The following is a 24,757-nucleotide window of genomic DNA, read 5'->3' on the forward strand; positions in this document are numbered from 1 at the left end:
AAACGGTCATCTTCAGGTGTGTTGGTTTGCATAAATTTATTTTTAAACGGCGCATTTATTTATTTATAAAAACGTTAGCGTCGCACGCAGCGATTTGGCAGTTTACCCAGGACTAGTCCATCTATATTTTGAAAAGAGGAGGGGGGAGACGAAATTTTTTTTTTATTATAATGTATGCTGTCTGAAAGCCAATGTAAGCGTGAACAATCAATTAAGAACTGAAATGGTTTATCAAATCTTTCCAATGATTGCTAAGATAGAATCCATCTTCTCGGTTGAAATTGTCTCTGTGCTTGTATATGTGGATAGCCTCATGAACGAATCTCTCATGGAAGCCAGATGGCTTACAAAGAACCTCTGTCTTGGAAAAGTCAATGGCATGTGAGCCTACTGAATTAGAACAATGATCTGCTACGGCCGAGGTGTTGGTCCTACCGTGTTTAAGGTCTGCTTTGTGTTCACGAATGCGGTCCGAGACATGGCGTTTGGTTTCTCCAATGTAACTACTACCACAGAGGCAACTTAGTTTGTAGACACCAGGGTATTGTATGTCCGGAATAACATCTTTTACAGACGGAACCAGATCACGGATTTTATGTAATGTGTTGAAACGGACCTGGATCTTGTGTTTATTCAAGATTTTGGAGATCTTTTTTGTGATCCCAGCAATGTAGGGTAAAGTGATGGTTTTGAAAGGCTCCTCAAGAGGGTTCTTCTTCATGGTTTGAGTGATAGCTTTTCGGATTGTGTAGTCGGAGTAACCATTAGCCCTAAGAGCTTGGTGTACGTGCTTGAGTTCACTCTTATGTGTTCCTGGTCGGATATGCATTGGGCTCTATGATACAGAGTCTTGATGAGAGAATTCTTCTGTGATGGATGGTGGTGGGAATCCGGTTTCAGATAAGCATCCGTATGGGTAGCTTTCCTGTAGACAGAGTGGCTCATTGAACCATCAGGTCTCTTTTTAATTAGGACATCCAAAAAAGGTATCTTGCCATCTATTTCGACTTCCATGGTAAATCTGATGGCTGGGTGTATGGAATTGATGTGGTCGAAGAATTGGTCTAGAGCAGGCCGGCCATGTGGCCAGATGACAAAAGTGTCATCCACGTACCTCTTCCATAAGGTTGGGCGCAGAGTGGCAGTCTGGATGGCGTCAGTCTCAAATTTCTCCATGAAAATGTTAGCTATAACTGGAGAAAGGGGGAAGCCAATTGGGGTGCCCTCAGTTTGTTTGTAGAAAGTTCCATTCCAAGTGAAGTATGTATTGGTTAAACAGTGTCTCACCAGGGGGGGTACCTCAGTGTTTAGTCCTTGATGAACCAAGTCTTCAATGATTGCGATGGTGTCAGGTACAGGAACCTTGGTGAATAAGGAAACTACATCAAAACTGACAAGCAGGTCGTCTGGGGACAGGGAAATACCCTTGATTGTCGATACCAGGTGAGTAGAATTTTGTACCGCAGAGGTGGTCTTTCCAGTGAAAGGACGCAGGATTTCAGACAAAAAACGAGCTAGTTTGTAGGTGGGGGAGCTGATAGTAGAGACTATGGGACGAAGAGGTGTATCAACTTTATGTATTTTTGGTAAGCCGTATAATCTTGGTGGCCTGGCAGCAGAAGGTTTCAACGAAAACTGTTTAGATTGATCAATGCGGTTGAATCAGAAATTATTTTGTTGGTTTGTGTGACGAGGCTGTTGGTGGGATCTCTTTTTATTTTTGTATAACTACCATCGTCGAGTAATTCTTTAATTTTGTTGTTGTATTCTATTTTATCCATGATGACAGTAGCATTGCCTTTGTCAGCTGAGAGAACTACAATATCATTCCTCTTTTTTAATTTATATAATTCAAAACGCTCATCTTTGCTGAGGTTGCTAGCTGGCATCTTAGCGTTTTTGAGGGTTGCAGCGATTTCAGATCTTGCTACGTCTGCAGCGATGTGACCCAGGCCCCTGAGAGCAACGTCTACTTGGGCAATTATATCATTAACTGGTATGTGTTTAGGTGTGACTGCAAAGTTTAGACCTTTAGCTAAAACGGATTTCAGACCATCGGAAATAGAACTGTTACTGCGATTAATTACGACTTTATTAACGTCTAACTTTTTGGTGTGTGGGTCCGGTCTTTTGTTGAAGAGGAGGTTAAATTTGGAAATCAGGTTTTCCTTGCATTTGGTTGACATAGTAGCAGCTGAAGAGGCAGTCATATTGTCTACATGTTCCCAATCCGCTGTGGACATTATTGCCGTCAATGATAAGTGTGATTTGTAGAGTGTCTTGTCTAACTGATCTAGTTCTGTGCGTATAAGTCTTGATTTTTTCTGAGATAAGAGCTAAGCTAGTTTTGAAAAGAATTAGTTTCGCATTAGAAGAAGTTACAGCAGCAGAGGTCAGTGTAAATGTGATTGGTATTACCCCAGAGTCGCGGCATCTCTTCAGGAAGGTGAGAGACTCGGTCAAAACCATCACACGACCATATATAGCAGGCGTTACTAAAAAGATTTCCAAAATTCTAAACAAACACAAGATCCAGGTCCGGTTCAATACAGTACACAAAATTCGTGATCTGATCCCATCCGTGAAGGATGTTATTCCTGACTTACAGTACCCCGGGGTTTACAAATTGAGTTGTACCTGCGGTGATTGCTATATCAGGGAGACAAAGCGACATGTCTCTGACCGAATTCGCGAGCACAAATCAGATTTGAAACACGGCAAAACCAATTATTCTGCCGTAGCTGATCATTGTTACAACGCTGTGGGTGATCACGATATAATTTTCTCCGATACCAAGGTCCGTTGCAAACCCACAGGTTTTTATCAGAGATTTGTTCACGAGGCAATTCAGATCTACAAACATAGACACAATTTCAACCGAGAAGATGGTTTCAAATTAAGCAACCATTGGAAAGATGTTTTAAATCGAACCAAACATTAAACTAATTTTCAATGGTACAGTATATTTTTTCAATTAGTGGTACCCCAAACTTTCGCAGCTCTTAAATTCCCTTTTCACACCATCAATAGGTAAACTCCCCCTCCCCTCCCCTGCGCCAACCGGCATGTGCACCCGCATGTACACCACCTCTATGCTATGTCGGCCAATCAAATGCTAATTTTTATGCTAATTCCTTTGTCAAGGCACCTTGTTTCCTCGCACACAGCTTAAAGGTCGTGGTCTGAGCGTGGCTGTGTTTCACTCCAGCGCTGTCCTCGAGACAGCCTGATCCCTTCACCTGATGAAGGCCGCTTGTGTTGTGGCCGAAACGTCGTGATTTTTGTTTTATTTTTTACCTCCGTGACTTTACCGAATAGAACCAAAGAGTGTAGTATTATCTACTTACCGTAGTAGTATCTACTGACTATAGTAGTATCTACTGGCTGTAGCAGTATTTACTGACCGCAGTGCTATCTACTGACTGTAGTAGTATCAACCGACTCTATAGTAGTAAATACTGACTCTACAGTAGTATCAACAGACTATAGTAGTATATACTGAATCTGTAGTCGTATCTGTTGAGTCTAAAGTAGTATCAACTGACTATAGTAGTAACTTAACTTTATAGTAGTATCTGCTGACTATAGCAGTATCTGCTGACTGGAGAGCAGTTTCTGCTGACTATAGCAGTATCTACTGACTATAGTCGTATCTAACTTGATTTGACGCTTTCGTGACTGCAGGAATTACTCTTTGGTTTTTTCGGTAAAGTCACGTAGAAATAAGAAATACTAAAAAAAATTACATAATAACGAACGACCTTTCGATTGCAACACAAGCAATCATCATCAGGTACAGAAGAGCTAAATTTAAGAGAGAGAGGAAACACATAATCGTAGCTATATAGACGGAGGAGCACACTAAATTAAACAGGGTTAGCAAAATTTGGAAACCATATAAAGCAACACAGACGGTCGGTCAAAACACAATTAACACATGGTCTGGTTGATTACACTATTTCAAAGATTGTTAAATTGCAAGTTAAGTGTGAAATTTAAGAGAGTGATAGAATACAGACCGCATACACATATATAGAAGACATCAAGCAGAACGAGTTAGCACAGAGACACATGAGGAGAGACACGCACACAGTGAAGCAGCATCTCTGTGTCGAGGCCTTAAATAGACAGAGACGGTGGGGCTTGGACTGAGAGATAATGGGACACAAATTAGCATGAAACAGTAGCACATACTCGGCAAAGGACGGCGCGGGTAAATGACACTAGTTGTCAAGCACATAGGTGCTGCGGAGTACACAAACCCAAGCCAAGACGCAACAGTAGACACACCAGCAGAGACAACACAGACTTCATACCTCCCCGTAGAGGTGGTTCAAACTTGATTTGATGCTTTCGTGACTGCAGGAATTACTCTTTGTTTTTTTCGGTAAAGTCACGTAGAGTAATTCCTGCAGTCACAAAAACGTCAAATCAAGTTTGAACCACCTCTACGGGGAGGTATGAAGTCTGTCTTTGTGTTGTCTCTGCTGGTGTGTCTACCGTTGTGTCTTGGCTTGGGTTTGTGTCCTTCGCAGCCCCTATGTGCTTGACAACTAGTGTCATTTACCCGCGCCGTCCTTTGCCGAGTGTGTGCTACTATTTCATGCTAATTTGTGTCCCATTGTCTCTCAGTCCAAGCCCCGCCGTCTCTGTCTATTTAAGGCCTCGACACAGAGATGCTGCTTCACTGTGTGCGTGTCTCTCCTCATGTGTCTCTGTGCTAACTCGTTCTCCTTGATGTCTTCTATATATGTGTATGCGGTCTGTATTCTATCACTCTCTTAAATTTCACACTTAACTTGCAATTTAACAATCTTTAAAATAGCGTAATAAACCAGACCATGCGTTAATTCTGTTTTGACCGACCGTCTGTGTTGCTTTATATGGTTTCTAAATTTTGCTAAACCCTGTTTTGATTTAGTGTGCTCCTCCGTCTATATATTTACGGTTATGTGTTTCCTCTCTCTCTCTTAAATGTAGCTCTTCTGTTCCTGATGATGATTGCTTGTGTTGCAATCGAAACGTCGTACGCTATCATGTATTTTTTTATTATTATTTCTTATTTCTACGTGACTTTACCGAAAAAAAGTATAGTCGTATTTACCAACTCTACAGCAGTATATACTGACTGTAGTAGTATCTGACTATATATTAGTATCTACTGACTCTATAGTAGTATCCACTGACTATAGTTGTAACTAACTCTACAATAGTAACTTCTGACTCTATAGTAGTATATGCTGACTCGATAGTAGTGTCAACCAACTCTGTAGTTGTGAATACTTATTCTAAAGTGGTATCTAATGACTATAGTAGTATCTAACTCTATTGTCGTAACTTCTGACTATGTTAGTATATACTGACTCTATAATAGTATCTCACCTGATGACGGACGCTTGTGTTGCAACCGAAACGTTGTGTTATTTTTATTATTTTTTCTACCTACGTGACTTTACCGAAAGAACCAGAGAGTTTAACTCTATAGTAGTGAATTCTGACTATCAAGTTGTATCTAATGACTATAGTAGTATCTACTTAAATCGAAAAGTATATACTGACTCTATAGTTGTATCTACCGGCTCTACAGCAGTATATACTGACTGTAGTAATATCTACTGAATCTATAGTAGTATCTATTTACTTTATAGTAGTACTTCCTGACTGTAGTCATAACTACTAACTCTATATCAGCATCTGCTGACTCTATATTAGTATCTGCTGACTATATAGCATTATCTGCTTACTCTATAGCAGTGTCTACTGACTCTAAAGTAGCATCTACTGACTGCAGTAGTGTCTCCCGACTCTACAGTAGTATCTACTGAATCTATAGTCGTATCTATTGACTCTATAGTGGTATATTTTGACTAGTCATAACTAACTCTATATCAGTATCTTCTGACTTTATATTAGTATCTGCTGACTCGAAAGCAGTATCAGCTGACTCTATAGCAGTATCTGCTTACTCTAAAGCGGTATCAGCTTACTCTAAAGCGGTATCTACTGACTCGACAGTAGCATCTACCGACTCTGCAGTAGTTTCTCCCGACTTTACAGTAGTATCTACTGAGTTCAATAGTAGCTACTGACTCTATAGTCGTATATACTGACTCTATATTAGTATATATCGACTCTTTCATAGTATATATTAAGTATACAAAGTGCTCTTGTGAGGCCTAGTCCCGTGGAGAGCCTCCAGCCTTGCCTAGATGGCCCAGCTGGCCGAGGTAGCACCTTGGCAGGCTGGGGCTGGGCTGCTAACCCCCCCCCCCCCACCATCTTCCCACCTGCTGTACAGTAATAGTATTTAAGGGTTATAATAGTAGTATCTACCGACCCTATAGTAGTAAGTGCACACATTGGGGTGGGGGGGAAAAGAGGACATGACACTTTGAATAATTTACCTCAGCGTTGTGGTTTTTTTGCATTTTTAATGCTAGGGCAACCACGGGTCAGCTTTCTCACGCATGTGCCGATGCGCGCTTTGGCGCGCGCTCAGCGTAGTAATATAATAATACATAGTACTAAATTGTTATTTTCGAATAACACAGCCACCGTTAGCTGTGTTAGTAAATGGCGGCTTGCCATCCTTTTCCACCTCCGTGTGGCGATGGCTCTTTCTGAGCTCTCTCCGAACTTACATTTACAAGCATCTCTAAACTTTTGTAAACAGCTCTTTGATTGGGGTAGCAGACCTACTGCCGGTTACGGAGACCTCTCCTACATTAACATTAGCTGCCCCGCCCATCTCTAAACCTTAATAAACAGCCTTTCTCAGCAGCTTTCCCCCTCTTTTTTCACCTGATATTTGCTTGTGTTGCGATCGAAACGTCATGATATTGTTATTATTTTTCCTATCTACGTGGCTTTATCGAAAGACCCAAAGAATACCCAACTAGGAATCCTAACTATATCTCCCAATTGCGAGCTGCTTGTTCTGCCACTGGGCCAGCTGGTCACATGGTCAGCTGAGCTCTAAATATTATACAATAACTTGTCCTCGATGGGCGCCAGTTACGTGAAATTAAGTTGTTGTTTTGAAACTTAAGTGTTGCCAAGAAATCCAGTGAATGTCTTAACAGACGGAATGCGCGCACATTCTTCTGCCTTCAGCTGCCCTCGTCGTCCACGTGGGGGCAGCAGGTGCCAGCCATGAGCAGCCAGCAGTCGTCGCTCTCCCTCGCCGAAATCCAAAAGATCGAGGAGGAGCGAGAGAAGCAACTGCGGGAGGAAGTACGTTCCCGTGTTTTAAAGTGCATCATCATCAGTCTAAATACATGATAGTGCACTTCAGTAGTGGTTCCCTACCTGTAGTTCGCATGGCCGTTGGGAGTGCTCTGCAGAACCTTTGCGGATACTATATTTTTTTACAAAACCCATTAGTTTTAATTTTGATCGCTATGTTATGAGCATGTGGTGGTCTGCAAAATGTATTTGAGGGTCGACATTGGTCTGCAGTTCCAAAGAGGTTGGGAACCAATGCACTATAGCACAGGTAACAACACATTGGTAAATAACGCCACTGCTTTGAAAAGAAAATGTTTAATTGGCAATGTGGTCCTTCTTCACAACACAGAGAGAGTGTTAAGGATGATTGTGTTGAGTGTTTTAATTTTTGTGCTTGTGCACCACAACCAATGGCGTTTTTTCAAATAAAGTATACTCGCCTATACCTTTAGTATTATAGGTGACTATCAAGAAGTACCCGGCTTTGCCCGGAGGAAAAATGTATATTTCAAAACTATTGCAGTAAATCTGAAACTTGCAAGCGAAAAGCAGACCGCGACGTGATATTCATTGCATCAATGCGTGTGCAATTTGTGAGAGCGCGGTGACACAGACCTATTTCATTTTAAGGTTATAATCCCTTGTTCATTATGACGTCCTTTTTACTTTGTCTCATTAGCGTTACGGAAATCGCATGACGTGAGGGTTCTGAATTTGTAGTGAGGGTTGTAAGTTGACACCGAGGAGGGGGAAGGAGGCGCCTCGGCCCCCCCATGTGGAGTGACTTCAGTTGCTAATTATTATGAATGGGGGGGGGGGGTGTCCATTTGGAGGACGTCACTTTATAATGATTAATGAGGGGGGCTGTTCGATGTGGAGTGATGCCACCTGCTAATGATTATTAATGAGGGGGGAGGGTGCTCCATATGGAGTGACGTCACTGGCTCATGATTATTAATGAGGGGGGGGGGTCCATGTGGAGGACGTCACCTGCTCATGATTATTAGTGGGGGGGGAGTACTCCATATTGAGTGACGTCATCCGCTCATGATTATGAATGAGGAGGGGTGTGGGGGGTGTTCATTTGGAGGACGTCACCTGCTAATGAATATTAATGAGGGGGGAGGGTGCTCCATGTGGAGTGACGTCACTGGCTCATTATTAATGAGGGGGGGGGGGTCCATGTGGAGGACGTCACCTGCTCATGATTATTAGTGAGGGGGGGAGTACTCCATATTGAGTGACGTCATCCGCTCATGATTATGAATGAGGAGGGGTGTGGGGGGTGTTCATTTGGAGGACGTCACCTGCTAATGAATATTAATGAGGGGGGCTGGTCGATGTGGAGTGACGTCACGAGCATTAAGGACAGACATTCCTGAGTGATTATAGTAGGTATACATACACGAATACTCAGCTATTATGAAAGCCCGGCGTTCCGTTTGTCGATTTGTCCATCAACAAAATTATAAGAGCTTTTCAGAAGTCCTGAATCAAAAAGTTACATAAAGTGGGGGTAAAAAGTTTATCTAAAAGGTTTTCAAATGTCAACCCCCCCTGCCCCAATTTTTTTTTTCTTTTGCAGGCATATATGCCTACATCCAACATACAATAGAATAATTAGTATCTAGTGACTCTACAGTAATATCTACTCACTCTACTGACTAAAGTAGTAACTACTGACTCTATAGTAGTATCTACTAACTATAGTAGTATCTACTGACCGCAGTGGTATCTACTGACAGTAGTATCTATTAAATCTATGTAGTATCTACTGACCGTAGTAGTATCTACTGACAGTAGTAGTATCTACTGACTCCACAGTAGTATCTACTGACTATAGTAGTATCTACTGACTAGTAGGAACTACTGACTATAGTAGTAGGGGCCATCCATTTAGTATGTGCGCATGGAGGGGGGAGGGGGAGTTAACCCAAATGCATAAGCTTGCGTATGAGGGGACTACTGACATTGTACGTACGCATAGGAAACGGGGGGGGGGGGGGGTGAAGCCTCGATAATAGTCCGGCGGTAGACTGTTTGCTTAAACACGTTAATATTATTAATCCTTGATCGTTTCTGCATGGATTAAATATAGGCCGTTCTATAGGATTCGGGGGAGGGGTGCATCAAGCATACGTATGCAGGTTGCGGGGGTGTAAAAAGTACGCGTGCGTACAGGGAGGGGTGGAGGGGTCAAGTTTTGACATTTTTGCGTACGTACTAAATGGATCGCCCCGTATCTACTGACTCTATAGTGGTATCTACTGACTTTAGTAGTATCCACTGACTAGTTGTAGTAACTGCTGACTCTATAGCAGTATCTACTGACTCTATAGCAGTATCTACTGACTGTATCTTCTTTGGTTCTTTCGGTAAAGTCACGTAGAATGAGAATAAAATAATAAATTTATAAAATAAAATAACACAATAATATTCTCACGACGTTTCCTTTGTCAAGGCGCTTTGTTTCTTCTCACACAGCTTAAAGGTCGTGATCTGAGCGTGGCTTTTTCACTCCAGCGCTGTCCTCCAGACAGTCTCGTCCCTTCACCTGATGAAGGCCGCTTGTGTTGTGGCCGAAACGTCGTGAGAATATTATTGTGTTATTTTATCATTTTATTATTTTATTCTCATTCTGCGTGACTTTACCGAAAGAACCAAAGAAGATGAATCCTTGCAGTCACGAAAGCTTTAAATCGAAATCTACTCACTGTAGTAGTATCTACTGACACTCTAGTAGTATCTACTGACTTTATTGTAGTATCTACTGACTACAGTAGTAACTTCTGACTACAGTAGTAACTTCTGACTCTAGTAGTATCTACTGAGTCTACAGTAGTATATACTGGCTATAGTAGTATCTACTGACTATAGTAGTATCTACTAACTCTATAGTAGTAACTGCACACATTGGGGAGGGGGGGGAGAGGACATCATGCTGTTAACAGCTTGATTTTTTTTGGCACTATTCGAAGGAGAATCCTCCCTCCCGTGCCCATTGAGCAAGCTTGTTTGCATTGCTATGGGCAACCATGCGTTTCCGCTCATGGCAGATGCAAGCATGCTCACAGTTATTATAGTCAGCGTACATTGTTACAAAGTGTGATTTTTCTTAGTTTAGATTAGACCAAGGGCAAAAACAAATAGCGAGTTTTCATTGTCGGGCTTAGTTTGTTGTATCTGTGTACTTTGTTAAAACGCAAACCCAACAGTTTGTCAGTTAAAAGCTTTACAAGGATAGGCATCCACACACACAGACAAAAAATACTTTTATAGGTAAGATAGTTTAACAGGGTATACTGTTTTATTTCTGCATAATCTATCCAAAGTCAAATGGTAAATTGTTATATTTTTTACATAAGCCAAACCATCCAAAGTTGCTCCCACCAGCCCCACATACACCTTAATGGGTGACCCTTCACAGCCAATGGTAGACCTATAAATCCAAGTTTCAGGTACAAGGGGCGAAACCTCCTGATCAGGTTACATCATTCCGTGGATGGTGGCACAAGCTTTACATATATACAGTAAAGCATTGCTGCTGCCCTGCTTGTTCAGACATCACACTTCCTAACATTAAAATAATACTTGTATTTACATTCCTATGCATCAGTGGTTGGCCGCTTATGACTTTTGTAAGAGAGCTTGGCTGTGTAGCCTGCCCCTTCCATATCTATCCTCCTGTAATTGTAACATCTCACCATGGTAGCGAGATGTTAACTACCTCGCCTGGTATGCAGGAGGTCGTGTATTCGATCCTGACCCTGACACCTGTATGTTTGGAGTTTGCATGTTCTCCCCGTGGTCACGTCGATTTTTCTCCTGGTTCTCCGTTTTTTCCCTCTACATTTCAACACATTCGTTTAGAGTATCTGGCTGCTATAAATGTCCACATGATAAGCCACTTCGTTGAGCTCTCATTTGTGGCCAGGTTGCTTATGAAAAAGAGCTGGTAAATAAAAATTGTTTCGTTTTGGTTTAGTTTACTTGCCATAGTTATTTTGTATATTAAAGTCAACATGAAGGTCAAATTTAACTGTACATATCTTTATTCCCATTTGACTTTTAGTCAACAATCAATTAACATTGCTTTTAAGTCTTAACAAATCAATTCATGATCTTAATATTAAGTTCATATTATGACTAATTGGGTTTTAACAAAGCTCTATATCAATGTGCGTTTAGCCCTATCCAGCTCGGCTTAGATCAGAATAGGGGCCTCTTATGCACGGCTTTCTCTACTCTGCTATCTGAGTGTAGCCTGAGTAGCTCGCGGTCCAATCCCCGAGTCCCTGCTGCATCACCCCGAGTAACTATGTGACACATGAGATGCCTCTTTGTGCGTGTCATTTGCACCATTCACATGCGACACGTACCAGGAGGCGATGTGCGATTTATCCACCATTAAGTCCCACTTGGACTATAGCTGTTACTTGTGTAGTGGATTCACTTGAGAGACACACTAATTCAGGACGCAACACATTTATTCTACGACCACAACGGAGTAACTACATAACCGGTTGCCACCACGGGGTAACTAAAAAAAAGGTCCGGTCAGTCAGCACACTGCCTGACCCACGATGCCGAGCACAAAGACCGGAGACCGAGGAGAAGACGTAGCATGGCGGGTTCCATTCCAGCAGACAGCCCCGTTGGGACCCCGGGACCTCCCTTTTATGCACCCCAGCGTGGCCTGGCTCCACCCTCAGCCATGCCCCCTTCTGGAACTCACCAGAAGATTCTGGGCAATACACCACGTGTCCCTTCTGTCACCTTTGGCCCACATCCTTACCTTGTTCTGTCACGTGCCTTTGCCAGCCAACCGGGCTGCTACGCCCTCAGATGCCCCCTTTCTGCCAGCCACCAGAACCATGCCCCCTAGGGACCCTTTTCCATGACATAGCATACCCTGCTGGCAGAGAGGGCTACTACTCTCCCAGTTCCCCTCTATCAGTAACTAGCGCTAGGCACAGTAGTGACCCATTATATGTCACTACATCACCCCCCTTATAAAACCAGCCATCCCGGCTGACAATTATACCTCAATTAACAAAATGATCTGCCGCAAACCAAAATTTCCAATATAACAATAAAACCAACAACTACCGTCGACAAGAACAATATGCACACTTACAGAAGAAGATAAAAAAAAATCCGCGAACACAATAACCATCCCAACCCCCAGACAATGTACACCACCCAACACAGATAAGCGTGTCGGAACCAACAAGCACATGAAGGACCCAGTTTAACCGGTGACACAATTCGGCTCGTGCATGCGACCACCGACAAATGGCATTGGGATAAATAGGACACTGGAGGAGGGTGATTTAAAATAGACGGACTTCGAACGGGTCCTCGTCGCCGGACCCCCAGGCGGAGTGGGAGCGGGTTCCCCGGGGGTCCCGGGGACAACTTGAAGATGGCCTAACGGGCGCGGCCCCTCCCGGGAAGAAGGAACAACAGGAGGAGAAGGAGTGGGTGCCAACCGCTCCGCACTCCTCGATTGGCATCCGGTCAGCTCAACCGGTGGATCCAAGGGGTGTTAAATGCTGGGATCCTGTGTGTGGAAGAACAGACATCCGCTGAGGCACAACCTCCACGATTGCATGTTCCAGCTCGTCGGACACATCAGACACCCGGCCATCAGGTAGTGGAGATGAAGGGATCCCGCAAGGTGGGAAATACGGTTTTAGCTGCGACGGGTGTCGGTACCAACGTCTGCGACCAAACTGGATCCGTACACACTGTGGCCTTTTGACCTCAATCACTTCAGCCGGGCCCTGCCATGGTCTATACAATTTAGGGGACGTGCCCCCTGGTACCTGGGGCCAGTGCAGCCAAGCCTTATCCCCCAGTTTCCATTTGGTTCCAGATTCCCGGAGCCCCACTAGCCTTTCATTAGCAGCTTGCCGCACAGCCGAAGTGCAAGCGAATACGATTACATCGTACAGATAAATGACACAACTCCCACTGCAACCCCGCAAGTACCAACTCCATCAATCGCTGGAAAGTGGCGGGAGCCGTCTGTAAACCCATCGGCAAACAATTGAAATGAAAGAGACCTTGAGGCGTTCTGAAAGCCGTTTTCGGTTTGGATTCGGCATCTAGTGGTAGCTGCCAGAATCCCGCCAAAAGGTCTAGTGTTGAGAAAATGTGTGTTCCTGTGAGCGTATCCAATGAGTCATCAATGTGCGGGAGCAGGTAGCTAACTTTGTTCAGCTTCCTGAAGTCTATACAAAATCGCAAGGATCCATCCGATTTCTTAACCAATACAAACGGCTTCCTCCACGGACTCGTAGATTGCAATATGATGTCAGACTCCATCATCTCCTGCACTGTCCGCAGCACATGCTCTTTCTCGCTAGGACCCATTCTATAGGCGTTCTGCTGAATGGGTGGCGCATCACCCGTATCAATGTGGTGCTCCATCAGCGTCGTTCGACCAACATTGTAGAGACCCTTACTGAACACGTCTGCGAAGTCACAACAAAGTTCTGAGCTCCCCTGATTCCTTTTGCGACAGATTGGTGTTCTGCGCCAGGAGCGCGTCTTTCCATAACATATCCTCTGCGCTGACCGACGGACTGTGCAAATGCACATTGTTGATGGTCTGCGCCTTAGGGTCCGAATGCATGGGACTGACATTTGCAAACAAGGTCCCTTCCTGCGCTGTAATGGGTGTGTCAGCCGTGTTAACGACCTGCAGGAACACTGGCTGACTCCTGCGTACGAGCGAGTCAGCTGCTGCGAAGCAATGGCGACCAACCACCGACGGCACCGCGGAGACGATGCGCTGCGAATCCAACCGGGAAGTGACGAGCGGGGTGAGATATTGAAGCGGCACCAAGGCCTGCGCACCGACCAGCGCCTGAACTCACGGAAGCTGCTTCCGTTCCCCGTCTGGACGTAAAAAATACAAGCGACTCCCCCCCCCCCCCCCCCCCCCCCCGACGGGGTTTCGACGCAGACTTCGTCCATCAGAATGCAAAGGGGCATGTGACTCAACAGGTCCGTGCCCAGCAAGCAGGGAACCGTGAGCACACTGGAGACTAGTACGGGTGCCAATACCTCCAGCTCCCCGATGCGGACTGGCACTACCACTTGGCCTATGATCCCCATACTTCCCCCATTCGCGGCTATGTACCTTGCCTGGACCGGCGTGAGACGACGCTGTCCCTCCGGTAACAAGTCAAAGACGCACAGGGATATGATGCTGGCCGATGTACCTGTGTCAACCAACACGCGGACACTAACCCCTGCCACCGAGCCTACCAACACGGACGTCCCAGCCGTGGCCGCCACCACCCTTCTGGCAAAACGATACCATTTATTAACCGTGTCCAGGAATCCTTACCGCCGCCCCCAAGGAATGAGATCCGTAATGGGGTGAACATGGGGTAAATGGTTCTGGCCGGGTATCTGAGGTATCAGCACTCGCCAGAGTCGGAACGGCCGCGGACCGAGGTGGACGATCCCAGCTGGTCGTCCCTGGTGCACTCGTCCTGCTGCGGAATCCGCGGGCGATGTATCCCTCACGACTGCAGTGATGGCAGATGACTTCTAACGTGACCAGAGGGTGCTCTCCTGCCTCGCGAGGTGCCCAGCGCCGGGGTCGGCACTCCGCTTCTCACGGGATCCTCAGATACCGCCGCAGGGCCGCCACCATCTCTCCCTCGTCCTCCGGCGACGCGTGTCTGGATGGGAGCCGTGGTAGCCCCTCGACGTCGCCGAGATTTCCTGCGACGTGTGCCACACTTGCGCAGGTCCCGCCATCTCTTTGTAAGCACAGATATGTCGTGCAACCCATAGCGAGGTGCGGGCTTCCTCCTCCACCACCGGCAGCATCACTCCTGCCTTCTGTGCCATTGCAAGGAGCCACTCCGCCACCAGCGAGCCCAGGCCCGGCTCATTGAGTAGCGGGAATGCGACTTCTGCCAGTGTCAACAATTCCGTCCTGAAGACCAGGAGCGATTCAGACGCTTCCCGCTGGTGGTTTTTAAACTTTTTGCGCGCCCCGGACGGAGGGTCGAATATCTCCGCCATCTCCTTGTAGACGCCCTGCAGGGGATCCTCTTTTTGCAAGCGGAATCCGGTTGAACACTGCCAGTACGGGGTCGTCCAACACAGTGGGCAATATTGTCAGGGCTTGTTCCTCCGTCCACTTCATTGCTCCGGCGGCCGTCTTGAACCGGCAGACGAAAGCGCTCTATTCTCCCAATCTGGATGCGAACCGCTGTCTGCTCCATCCTGGTCCTCCCTCCGCGGGCTGCCTCGGCTGAGTTTCGGGCCGAGTTTCCCTTGCCCGATCTGCTGCTCTCCACTGCGCTCCCATCGTTCATGTCCCCCGGTTGCCGCTGCTGTTGGCGGATATCGGGAGGACAGGCCAGGATTTTCTCCTGGGTCCCGCGTGGGACGCACGGTCCGTGGCGTCGCTGGTGCTGCTCCATTTCCTGATAGCTGCTGTGGAGTGCCGGGTCGGAAAGGCTGACCGTGGCTCCCGTCCCCTCGCTGGGGAGACGATGCGGCTGAAGTTCTCCCTGCTCGTTCGACCTCGGGACTCAGCCGGCGAAGCAGGATGGATCGGCGGCGCTGGGTCTGCACCGTCGGGTTGGTGGTGGATGGTGCCTACACGGGGCGAGCAGCTGCCACGGATTCTGCCAATGAGCCGGGGGACGAATGCCAACTCATCGGTTCCATTTCCAAGCACCGAGAGCGTCTTCTGGCTGAGTCTCCCCCCTTGGGATCTTTTGTTGGCTGAGGCGAGACATCCAACCACTGCCACCAGATGAGAGGAGTCAGACTGGTTAAGCACTTTTTTATTCTTTAACCCACAGCCACACTCGTTCCTATAAGCATTAGCGCACTGCCTCCGCAGCTCGTGTTGCTTGTACAGCACTTTCCCACGCCCACTCACTTTGGAACCCTTATAAGCAGCTACATTTGGAGGCTTGCCCCCTCTTTTCTCTGCCTGATGAAAACCACTTATGTTGTGATCGAAATGTCGTGGGTGTTTTGCTTTTATTCTTTTCAATTTATTTTTATTTCTAATTTGTAATTTATTTTACTATTTTTATCGTGGGTTTTTTTGCTTTTATTTTCAATTGATTGTTATTTTATAAAAAAAAATTTTTTTAATATATTTTAATAGCGGTAAGTACCTGGCGTTGCCCGTGCGCAAAAGGCAAACACACATATCGACTGACACACAATTTCTATGTATATGAGTTTAGTGGAAGAAACAAGGAACAGAAATATAATTTGTCCGCACACAAACATTATGATTGTAATATTAGCAAGGTGATTATTGAAAAAATAGGTTTATCTGAAGGTGATTTGACACCAAAAGAAATGAATGCAGAGCAAGTTAATAATTAAATAATAGTTGGGAGCGCGCAAACGTAAGATTTTGAAGGTGATGATAAAAATACCAGGTTTCTGCGTATAAGAATTGAGCAAAAGAAGCATGGAATGCAAAAAATAGTTGTCTGCACACAAACATTATTGGAGCGCTGTCTTTCCGACAGTTCTGTTTCTTCACCTGAGGAAGGCTACTTGTGTTGTGGCCGAAACGTCGTGAGAATTTTTATTTTACTATGTTTTATTTTTATTATTTTATTATTTCCCTTCTACGTGACTTTACCGAAAGAACCAAGATGATTATTAATGTACATTGATTGTGTCTTTCGGTAAAGTGACGCAGATAGAAGAATAATGAAAAGTGTAAAAAATATGACGCAATACCATACAACAACAAGAACCGCCATTCGGCATTAAGTGGCGGTGACGTCACCACGACGCTTGTGGCAGGTTATATGCACCTTGAGGCCACGTGAAGTGTCGAACGCCCGGTGGCAGGAGGTGACGGGGCAGACCCAGATGCCACAGGTGGACTGACTGAGACGACTGGCTGATGCACCAGCTGTGCCCCCTACTGTGCCAACTTTCTGTGCTTTAGCCACCCGGCGCTCCGCTCGTTGTTGTGAGCATCGCTCCTCCGCCCCCCGTTGTTGTTGGAGGACGACTGCCTCCAACTGGCCAGTAGCATCCTTCACGAGCCTCCTCCACAGAGGCCGATTTTGAGACCGCTGGTATCAGTCATCGGCAAGTCCACTCACCTGGACATCCTCGTGTAGCACATCACGCCATCTGTTCTCTAGCCTGTGCCACGCGCGTTTAACGTGGCTTTACCGAAAAAAAACCAGAGTAAAAAAAGCTGTTTGGTCATGCGGTGGCTGGGCATGCGGGCTAGATGGCCCAGCCAACGCAGCCTTGCCTGCCGGAGGAGCTCACGGATGGGACTTTGTCCACATCTTTAAAGGATTTGTGAGCTCCTCACACAATTGAGCGTGGTTAGACCAGGATGGATCGTAGGCAGGCCAGCCTAAACGTTTGTAACCGGTGAAGATGTTCCATTGGGGGGGTCCACATTTCGAATGCGTAGAGAAGGGAGGGAATGACCGTGGCCGAGAAGACCTGAAGCTTGGTGCGGAGCGACACACAGCGTTACGCAACCGATGAAAAGACAATGCCGCTGGACTGATTCGGAGTGAGACCTCTGCTGTTAAACCGGAGCTGGTCATGAGCACACTGGCCAGGTATGGCAAACTCTCCACTCTCACCACAAGCGGCCCATCACCAATTGGGAGTTGTGGGGGTGGAGTGTCCGATGGTACAAAATACCCAGGCAGGTGCTTAGTTTTGATGCGGCTGATGGCAAGACCCCACCTCTTAGTGGCAAGCTCCAGGTTTAGCAGCAGCACCTCCAACTCGTCCTCTGAGTGAGCAGCAATTACCAGATCATGGGCATACATAACATGGTTGAGCAATAGGGATCCATCCCTTGACCGCACGCGGGCATCGATCAGCCTCCCATTGTATCTGTAGCAGATTGAAGGCTTCACAAAGTACGTGGTAAAAATGGATGTGAAATAATGTGGGAGCCAGAGGACATCCCTGTCACACGCGAAGGTGTAGAGGGAATGGCTGTGACTCGCGGCCATGTAGTTTTACCCGGATGGCATAGAATATGAAAGAATGCAGTCACGAAAGGTGTAAGTGAAAAGTAATGTAAGAGTAGGAAGGTGATATGTTAAAATATAGGTGTATTTGAACGTGAGTTGGCACAATAAGAAAGAAGATATGTTAACGTGAGTTGACAATAATAAAGATGAAAGCAATGGGCAAGTTTTAAGCCAAAAAAAAGGTATACGATTTGTATGGTGTGTATGGCATAGTGACAAATGCAAAATTGTAAAAAAATATATTGTAGCTACGTGACGTAACAGAAAGAGGCAAAGAATCTGAAATCCTGCAGTCACGAAAGCTGTAAGTTAAGAGAAGGAATGTAAGAATAGGAAGGTGATGTTTTTAAAAAGTATGTGTATTAGAACGTGAGTTCACACAAGAATCAAGATGATATTTGAACGTGAGTGCACACAATAATGAAGATGAAAGTAAAGGGCAAGTAATATACCAAGAAGAATCGATTTGTATGGTGTGTATGGCATTGTGACAAATGCAGAATTTATTCAAATGTTTGTAGCTCCGTGACGTAATAGAAAAAGTCAAAGAATATGAAACCCTGCAGGGACGAAAGCTGTAAGTGAAGAGAAGTAGTGTAATAATAGGAAGGTGATATTTGTAAAAATTGGTGTATTATAACGTGAGTTAACACAAGAATAAAGATGATATTTAAACGTGAGTTCACACAAAATAATGATGATGTAAGTAATGGGCAAGTAATAAACCGAAAATATTTGTTGAGCGATTTGTGTGGTGTGTATGGCATAGTAACAAAAGCAAAATGTATTGAAATGTTTGTAGCTACGGGACATAACCGAAACAGGCAAAGAATGAGAAGATAAGTAATGTAATAATAGTAAGGTGATATTTGCATAAAGAGTTGTATTTGAACGTGAGTTGACAGAATAAAAAAGACGGAAGTAATGGGCAAGTTATGAAATAAATATATATGTTGTAGCACAGAAACAAAAATAACATTTCCAAGGTGATGAATAATACAACAGTTTTGTACGTACGTGATTGTAGCGTAAGAAGCAAGGAAATTTGGACTTACCATAGGCGTGGTGGGGTCTAGTCTGGTGCAGAGCCCCCGTCCTGGCCTACATTGGCGAGCCGGCAGAGGTGGCCCTCCCCCCACACCCCCCCCTCCCCCAGCATCCCCCTGCCCGTGCAACAATAATGCTATGTACGGACTCTGTAGTATAAACTGGACGCATCGTGTTTAAGCAAACAGTCCACCGCCGGACTATCTAACTCATTTGAAGGCCAATGTAGACAAATTATTATCTTATTATCGAGGCTTCACCCCCCCACCCCCCATTTCCTATGCGTACGTACATTGTCAGTAGACCCCCCCATACTCAAGCGTACACATTTGAGTTCACCCCTCCTCCCCCCTCCATGCGTACGTACTAAATGGATGGCCCCTAAATTGAGGGTACCAAATAAACATTGGCAACCACTGTCATGGTGTAATGGCCATTACCCTGGACTTGCAGTTCTCCCTCCACCTAGCGGTATACATGGTATGACACAGTTCATTTACCAGCATGTTGTTTGTGGTGGAGTAAAGTGTGGGTATGCCCGCCTCTTCCAACAGGTCTGGGCAATGTGGAAGATTAGACCGAGTTTTGGCTGAGGGCCACCTTACCAGCAGTGGCATAAGCAAGTGATTGCAGGGCTGGAGGGGGGCAGTTTTTTTTTACCAAATGAACAATCTTCAATGTTGTTTTCGTTCACAGCAACGCCGACAGCAAGATCTGATCAAGACGTTGCAACAGCAGCAACAGCAACAGCAGCAGAAACCCGTGGGGTGGAACAACGTGAGCAAGGCTGGCTTGTCGGCCAAGTCTCTGCTGGAGATTCAGCAGGAGGAAGCCCGGCATGTGCAGAAGCAACAGCAGCAGCAACGGGCGCAGGCACAGGCCCAAGCTCAGGCACGCGCAGTAAGAAATCACAACATTTAATGCACTTGTCTACCCAGGAAAGTCTCACCGGATCTTGAGTGTCCTGCTACATTTTTGACAGGAGGTGTTGATGATTGCTATATGTTTCCAATTAAGTGATTGGCGGTGTAATTTGGCGATTTTGGACCTTGGCACCAGCAAGCAATGGCTTACTCTTCCAATTACGTCATGGGATCGTTAACGGCCACTGTGAAGCGGACAGCTGTCGCATTTTGCGGTTAATACAAACCGCAGTATTAACCAGGGTGGCTTTCCAGTTCCACACCGCGAACCTCTGCAACAAGCGGTGAGCGAATTGCCGCTGGGTCATAGTTCTGCTCATACAGCGATGCTGTCATAGATGAGGCCCATGTTCTCATCACTCACGAGGGATGCATATTTAGGTTGTTGTGGCCAATAGCTTATATGCTGCCACCATCCTCTTACCATTGCTTCTGCTACAGCTGTTGGAAAGCCAAGACCTGACATAGAAGGCCTGTTCTTACAATGCCTCATGCTCTGGTTTCAACTGTTTTCCTTGATCACCATCCTGTCTGCCACACCAATGCCTGTCAGTCACCTACCTGTTACTTGCACCTACCTGTGTCTTATTCATGGGGAGCAGTAATGTAGCAGTTAGCGGTAGTATAGTGGTTATCGCACTACGCTATGAACCCGGCGGTCCGAGTTGGATTCCCGCTCACGGCCACCACTACTGACAATTATCCCAACCAGTCCTGGGTCTCTCCTAGGTCAACTTGGCCTCGGCCTCAAATGAGTACCTGGTGCATGGTGTAAACATCGCCACAAGGGAGACAAAGACGACCTGGCGTGGTGCTGGCCACCCACTCCCTCGTGTGCCGTACAGACTTTCATAGCTGCTTGCTCACAGCATTTTTCCAAACAGTCTGTTAAGGCTATACGGGGGATCTTTGTCTTTTTTTTCTTGCATATGTGCTCTTTCCCTTTCAACCTCCTCCTCTTTCCCATGTAGCCTACAGTTTAATCTAGATTTTAAGCTTTCGTGACTGCAGGAATCCTTACTCGCTGGTTCTTTCGGTAAAGTCACGGTATAAAATAAAATAAAAAAATAAATCACGATGTTTCGATTGCAACAAGCAATCAGGTGGGAAAACCACAGCAAGATATCGTTTTGCTGAAGTGGGAGAGATGCCGTGGTAAGAGGTCATAGAGGTAAGAGAGGGGGAGGGGAAAGGGAGGGGGGTAGGGGGAGGGGAGCGTTGCGTGGATGCTCGGAGAGGGACGTGAAGCTGGACGTGAAGCTGGACGGGGAGAAGTGGGCGGGGCTGGAAGTGGGAGGCTGAGAGAGCTGGGCATGCGCGGGGGGGAGGATGCAACAACAGCACCACTGCAGCAACAATGCCAATGAAGCCAACAATGCCAATGCAGCAGCAATGCCAAACGCTGGGGATGCAATTAACTCGGCAAAATAGACTAGTGCCCGGCAAATATGATGGAATAACCATAAACAGTTAAGGTTTTACCTGGTTAATATCCTTCCAATTATTGCTCAATTTGTATCCATCTTCTCGGTTAAAGTTATGTCTATGCTTATATATCTGGATGGCTTCATGAACAAACCTTTGATAGTAGCCCGAAGGTTTGCAGAGTACCTTGGTCTCGGAAAAAACAATATCATGCGAGCCCACAGCGTTATAACAATGGTCAGCCACGGCTGAGGTATTGGTTCTGCCGTGTTTCTGATCTGCCTTGTGCTCGCGGACACGGTCCGAGACATGTCATCTCCTTTCCCCAATGTAACAACCACCGCAGGTACAACTTAGTTTGTAAACTCCAGGATATTGCATGTCAGGAATGACATCCTTCATAGATGGGATTAGATCACAGATTTTGTGTACTGTATTGAATCAGACCTGGATCTTGTGTTGAAGATTTTGGAAATCGTTTTGGTCACACCTGCTATGTATGGTAACGTGATGGTTTTGATCGGCTTCTCAGGGGTTGTTTCTCCATGGTTGGAGAAACAGCTTTGCGAATAATGCGGTCCGAGTACCCATTCATCTTGAGGGCCTGGTGTACGTGTTCTTGTTCACTGGCTAGGTGGTGTTGGTCGGAAATGCAGTGGGCCCATGGTGTAGTGTTTTGATGAGGGAATTCTTCTGTGCCAGATGGTGGTGGGAATCAAGTTTCCAATAGGAATCTGTGTGGGTGGCTTTCCTGTATACAGTGTCCCAATGAGCCATCAGGTCTCTTCTCAAACAAAACATCCAGGAAGGGTAGCTTACCATCCTTCTTTACTTCCAGCCTACAGTTCACTATCTTTTGTGTTATTCTGAATTTTCAAGTTGACTATGCGGTCTTCCCGTAGAGATGTGTAGCATCCTTCACACAAATCCGTGTTTGAATGGGGAACCAGTCTTCTTATCTCCAGTTGCTTTGTTACAGGGCAGCCCTGTGGCCTGTAGAGTCACCGCTGTTACTTCTGCCTCTGGCAGCCATTTCAACACTTAAGTTTACTCGATTCCTTCAAAGTTATTTTATATATCAAAACATCACTCTGCTACACTGGCAAATATGTATGGGAAAACCAAAAATTCCTTCTGATATCATTATTCCTCTTTTACGAGCCTGCATGTTTAAAATTAAAAAATGTTGCGGCTGAATCCAGATTTGCTATGTTTGATTCACTCAAAATAATTTCCTTTGATTTTTAATTGCTGTGTACAATTAATATTTCAGTCTTATTTGTAGCAGTCCTCCATTTAGTTTCAAAAGACACCGATTGAGAAATGAATATTATTTGTCAGTGCTGGTACGGCCGTTACGCATCGCAGCGTGTGAAGGTTACCATCCATCTGTCTTCCACAGCAACATTCAAGCGTCCCCATTAACAACGCTTCCGTGTGGGGGAACGTGAGTCCCGGTGGCTCCTCTAACCCGTGGGGTTCTGACGTGAGCAATCTGTGGGGGGGGGCTGGTGCTGGCACGATCCAAGAAAAGAAATCTCCCAACATTGGCTTCTGGGACGACGCTGTGAAGGAGCTGGGCCCGCCAGTGCGCAATGTCAACATGAAGACCAGCAAGAGCAGTCCTTCGCTCGGGTAGCGCTCGCGCATGCACATGAACGCGCGCACGCTCGCCCCGCCCACCGGCGAGAGCGCACCGAAGCAAAGTCCACAGCGCACGTAGCACTGTTACCACAGTCACTCGTTGATTCTTGCACCTGTGTTAAGGACCCGGTCTACCAGACACTGACTGTTTCGTCTCATTCACACTGCGTTCAACCACTAAACTGCAGGTCACAACTACACTGTCACTCACCCACTCACTACACTGTAGGCCACTTCACTTCTCTTTCTACTTCTCCCCTCGCACTGCTCCACTGGAATTTCCTCCCATTGTCTCTTTTCCCAAGTTCTTATAATGACCTTTATCAATTCAAGACATTTATAGCCTATCTGTTGTTGCTGGCCACTTAACTTTTTGGGCCTTGTGATAAAAAGAAGAATGACGCGTCTGATTTGTTTGGTTTCTTATCAAGGTGCCCTTTCTGTTTCTCAGTGTAATTCCCTGCATGTATCTCTCCTTGCTTCTTTGTGCACTTTCCATAATTTATTTTGTTTTATTTGTCATTGTCCGTGTGTTTCATCCACTTGTGGTAGCTGGCGGTCTGCACTGATTGAAGCGTTCTTCTTCACATGCATCAAATAATGATTAACAAAATTGCTTTGGGTTTCAAAAAGTGCTCTTCAAAGGTCTCGTTCATCTCATAGTTTAAATTTATCAAGTGATATCAATCTGCCTTCAGTCATTGCTCTACAGCCTGCAGTCATATTTTGCTGTTCCACATAAATGTATTTTTGCATATGTTTATTGTGAATCTTAATTTCCCAATACTGGATTTTTTGCAAAGAGCAATAACTGTGTGTGTTTTGGCTATGGGGGGAAACCAGAGAACCCAGAGGAAACCCATTTGAAAAGGGGTTAGAGCACCACACAGAGAGGCACCTGAGTCGGGGTTAAATTAAATATTTTAACGTTTGTAATCGTATGTTTTGTGTCTTCTCAATGTTGCCTAGTGAGTCGTATGGAATTCCGTCACGTCAAAGCAAAAAGAAAACGGAAGAAGAAGATAAGCTGATGAAACTATTCCAGGGAGTGAACAAGGCCCAAGACGGATTCACTCAGTGGTGCGAGCAAATGCTGCATGCTCTCAACACTTCCAACAACCTCGATGGTAAGAACAGGCACCTGCATACATTTAGTTTTCAGTAAAATCTCGGCTAATAGGGCGGAGTCCTAGTCTATGTATGTATGTATGTTGAACTTCTTTTGCACCGTACGCAGCTAACCGTGCTATTTGGAGGTACGGGGTAAGGACCACAAACTAAACACTACAACTTGAAATGCTGTATAACGTATTGCTAACAACTCTATATCCATCATTAGTCGCTGATACTCCAAGCAATGATCCATTTTTGTGGATCTTATTGGGCTCCACCAGAAAGCTATGACCAAAGATGACCATGATGTAACCATGATCAGGGAAGCTACTTTACTTAACTAGATTCCGT

The 24,757-nt window shown here is 45.6% G+C and overlaps 1 protein-coding gene across 12 annotated transcripts in view; it reads left to right on the top strand.

Annotated features, from left to right (window-relative positions):
* Window positions 1-24,757, top strand: part of GIGYF2 (GRB10 interacting GYF protein 2) — a 145,297-nt gene that overhangs the window by 103,616 nt on the left and 16,924 nt on the right. For 10 of the 12 annotated variants that reach the window (XM_076070359.1, XM_076070367.1, XM_076070361.1 and 7 more), the window contains 4 exons: window positions 7,114-7,233; window positions 19,998-20,201; window positions 23,052-23,284; window positions 24,263-24,420. In XM_076070359.1, the coding sequence (XP_075926474.1) occupies window positions 7,114-7,233; window positions 19,998-20,201; window positions 23,052-23,284; window positions 24,263-24,420 (715 nt within the window). The remainder of the gene's footprint in view (window positions 1-7,113; window positions 7,234-19,997; window positions 20,202-23,051; window positions 23,285-24,262; window positions 24,421-24,757) is intronic. The other 2 variants (XM_076070362.1, XM_076070371.1) reach the window with 2 other exon arrangements.

Source organism: Petromyzon marinus, chromosome 28, assembly GCF_048934315.1.
Source record: "Petromyzon marinus isolate PM22_M1 ecotype Great Lakes invasive population chromosome 28, UKy_Petmar_22M1.pri1.0, whole genome shotgun sequence".
Taxonomy (NCBI): Eukaryota; Metazoa; Chordata; class Hyperoartia; order Petromyzontiformes; family Petromyzontidae; genus Petromyzon; species Petromyzon marinus.